Source organism: Olea europaea, chromosome 8 (assembly GCF_002742605.1).
Source record: "Olea europaea var. sylvestris chromosome 8, O_europaea_v1, whole genome shotgun sequence".
Lineage (NCBI taxonomy): Eukaryota > Viridiplantae > Streptophyta > Magnoliopsida > Lamiales > Oleaceae > Olea > Olea europaea.
Genome location: NC_036244.1, coordinates 3,018,887 through 3,021,622, shown reverse-complemented (window position 1 = coordinate 3,021,622; position 2,736 = coordinate 3,018,887). Strand labels below are relative to the sequence as shown.

Genomic DNA, 2,736 nt, shown 5'->3' with positions numbered 1-2,736 from the left:
TTTTGAGTTTGTCAACTTTTTTTCCTTTTTTTAATTTTTTTTTTCCTTTTTTTTTTTTTTTTGAGTTTGTGTCACTTTTTTGAATTGTATTAAAAAAAAGGTGATATTCTGTCACTTTCAAAATTTATATAGTATTTTTTAATTTCAAAAGAATTTTCATATGATTTTTCAAAACATTCCTAATTTTAATAGTATTTTTATAAGTTGCACAAGCGTGTTTACAGCAAACAAAGTCCTATTGCGGCCGTTTCACTAGATTTTGAGAACTGAAAAATTGTTTTTGATCCTTTTTAAAAAAAAAATTAAAATTAAAAATGACTATAACTTATTCAAGAAACTCTTCTTCTATAAGAAAAAAATTTACGTTTCCTTCTTGGTATGTTACAAGTCTATTTCCTTGTAATTGGGCATGGCTTTGACTATGGAAGCGAGAACTGTTCAGCACCAACCCCCTCACTCCAAGTCCCCAAAGATACAGAGTAATGCATGTCAGTGGCAAAATAGCCCCGTAACTTCGGGAGAAGGGGTGTCTCCTCACAAAGGGGGTCGCAGTGACCAGGCCCGGGCGACTGTTTATCAAAAACACAGGTCTCTGCAAAGTCATAAGACCATGTATGGGGGCTGACGCCTACCCAGTGCTGGAAGGTCAAGGAAGTTGGTGACCTGATGACAGGGGAGCCGGCGACCGAAGCCCCGGTGAACGGCGACCGTAACTATAACGGTCCTAAGGTAGCGAAATTTCTTGTCGAGTAAGTTCCAACCCGTCTGTCCCATTTCATTATCATGTCCACCAAAGAGGCCAATCAAGAATTTCATAAGACATTTTCCTGCATATTCACGTGGGCCCCACTGAAGATTCAGATGAAACCAACCAAAAATTTTCATTCTAGAAAAAAGATAAGAAGCTAATAAGCAACAAATGTCTCTGTTACTTGTGATTTCCATTCAAATCGAAATTCTTATTATTTAATTTCCTGAAGAAGAGTAGACCAACCAATTCATAGAAATTATGGTGCAATGTAACTTACTTTCTTGGAAATTATGTTTAGTTTGGACACGTTTGTATTCACTTTATCGAACACAAAGACCAACCATGAATTTCTTTGAAATTATTGTGAAAATAAAAAAATTTATTACAATTAAAAAAATAAATAAATAAAGCCTATTGGCAAAATTAGTCACCATATCCCTTGAATCTTCCAGAAAAATTGAGATGTATGTGTGGGATTGTGGGCTAATTTCGTCAATTACTGCTGAAGTTCCTAGTAATTACATCAATGATTATCAAATTAATTAATTTTTTTAACGGTAATAGTCACTTAAGTTCATAATATTTACATTGATGTCATTCCTTTAATTATCAACGTTAAATTGTATGTGGCACCAAGTCCCAACAGTGTCACAAGATGATGTTATTTACTATGTCGAGTCAACACTAAAAACGTTCCAAAATGAAAATGTAAAATAGCTTTTATTTTAGTTAGATTTTTAGCTTAAATCGTCGTACGGTAAACCTTGGGTTTTTTTAACAATGATTTGTGCTTACTTGATGTTATAAATAACGTTGTACATTTAACGACGCCACGTTAAGATTTAATGTTAATATATATAAGCAAATGATGATCAGTGCAACATTAAGAAACTTAACTGAATATTACCGTAAAAATGAAAGTTCAATAATTATTAAGATGATTATTTAAAATTTAAGTGATCATCGATGTAATTAAAGCATGGAATCGTATAGAAGCCTTCTTTAATATAATATACACGAAAGTTGAAAACATTTTCTTCTTTTTCAATCACTCATTTAAAAAAAAAAAAAAACTATTCCACCTACTTTCATTTTTCCAAAATGAGGCCAAACGGGGGCTTATATACAATTCCATGCTTTAATTACATCGATGGTCACTAAAATTTTAAATAATCATCTTAATAATTATTGAACTTTCATTTTTATAGTAGTATTCAGTTAAGTTTCTTATTGCACTGATCATCATTTGCTAATATATATTAACTTTAAATCTCAACGTGGCGTCTTTAAATGTACAATGCCATTTATTACATCAAGTAAGCACAAATCGTTGTTAAAAAACCCAAGGTTTACCGTAAGATTTAAGCTAAAATTAGGCGTCAATTGACCGTTGAATAACAGTAGAGGATATTCAAAACGCGTGGAAACAATTGCTTAATTAAGAAGCTGGAGGATTAATCTTCAATAGAGAGTTGACACGCAAGTCACTAAAATTAAAAAATAAAAATAAAAAATCTTAAGTTCAAAACGTTGTTCACGCGTTAAAGCCTAACTATAAATAAACACTTTTGCTTCATAAAAATGCACTTTAAACAACTACACAAGTTTCTTCCCAACAAATGCTTGAGCATAGACCCTCTTTCTTTACAAATCTTTTGTTTGAATTTGGCTGAAGAAATAGCAGGTACTATATTTGAATCTTTCTTCTATTCATATTGTTCATTCTAGTCAAGTTCCTGATATTATACCAACAGTGTATTTAGTTCATGAATTAATGTCCCAGAAATTTTCAGGAGACAATATGTTGACCATCGGATCACAAATCCATGATTGCTATGAGCACTATGAGTTGAAAAAATATGCAAAGTTGTTCAGCTGCGACGGCTGCAAGATGAAAGGGTTCGGAGAAAGGTACGTGTGCAATCTCTGTGGTCAAGAACTGCACAAGGAGTGTAGGCACCCCACATCTGAAGTTTCCCACGAGA

The 2,736-nt window shown here is 32.8% G+C and overlaps 1 protein-coding gene across 2 annotated transcripts in view; it reads left to right on the top strand.

Annotated features, from left to right (window-relative positions):
- Positions 1-2,324: 2,324 nt before the first annotated feature.
- LOC111398523 overlaps positions 2,325-2,736 on the top strand; it is a 27,680-nt gene continuing 27,268 nt past the window's right edge. Inside the window, exon 1 of one of the 2 annotated variants that reach the window (XM_023025464.1) lies at positions 2,325-2,414. In XM_023025464.1, the coding sequence (XP_022881232.1) occupies positions 2,333-2,414 (82 nt within the window). In that variant the 5' untranslated portion in view covers positions 2,325-2,332. Of the gene's footprint in view, positions 2,717-2,736 lie in introns of both variants that reach the window. The other variant, XM_023025466.1, reaches the window with a different exon arrangement.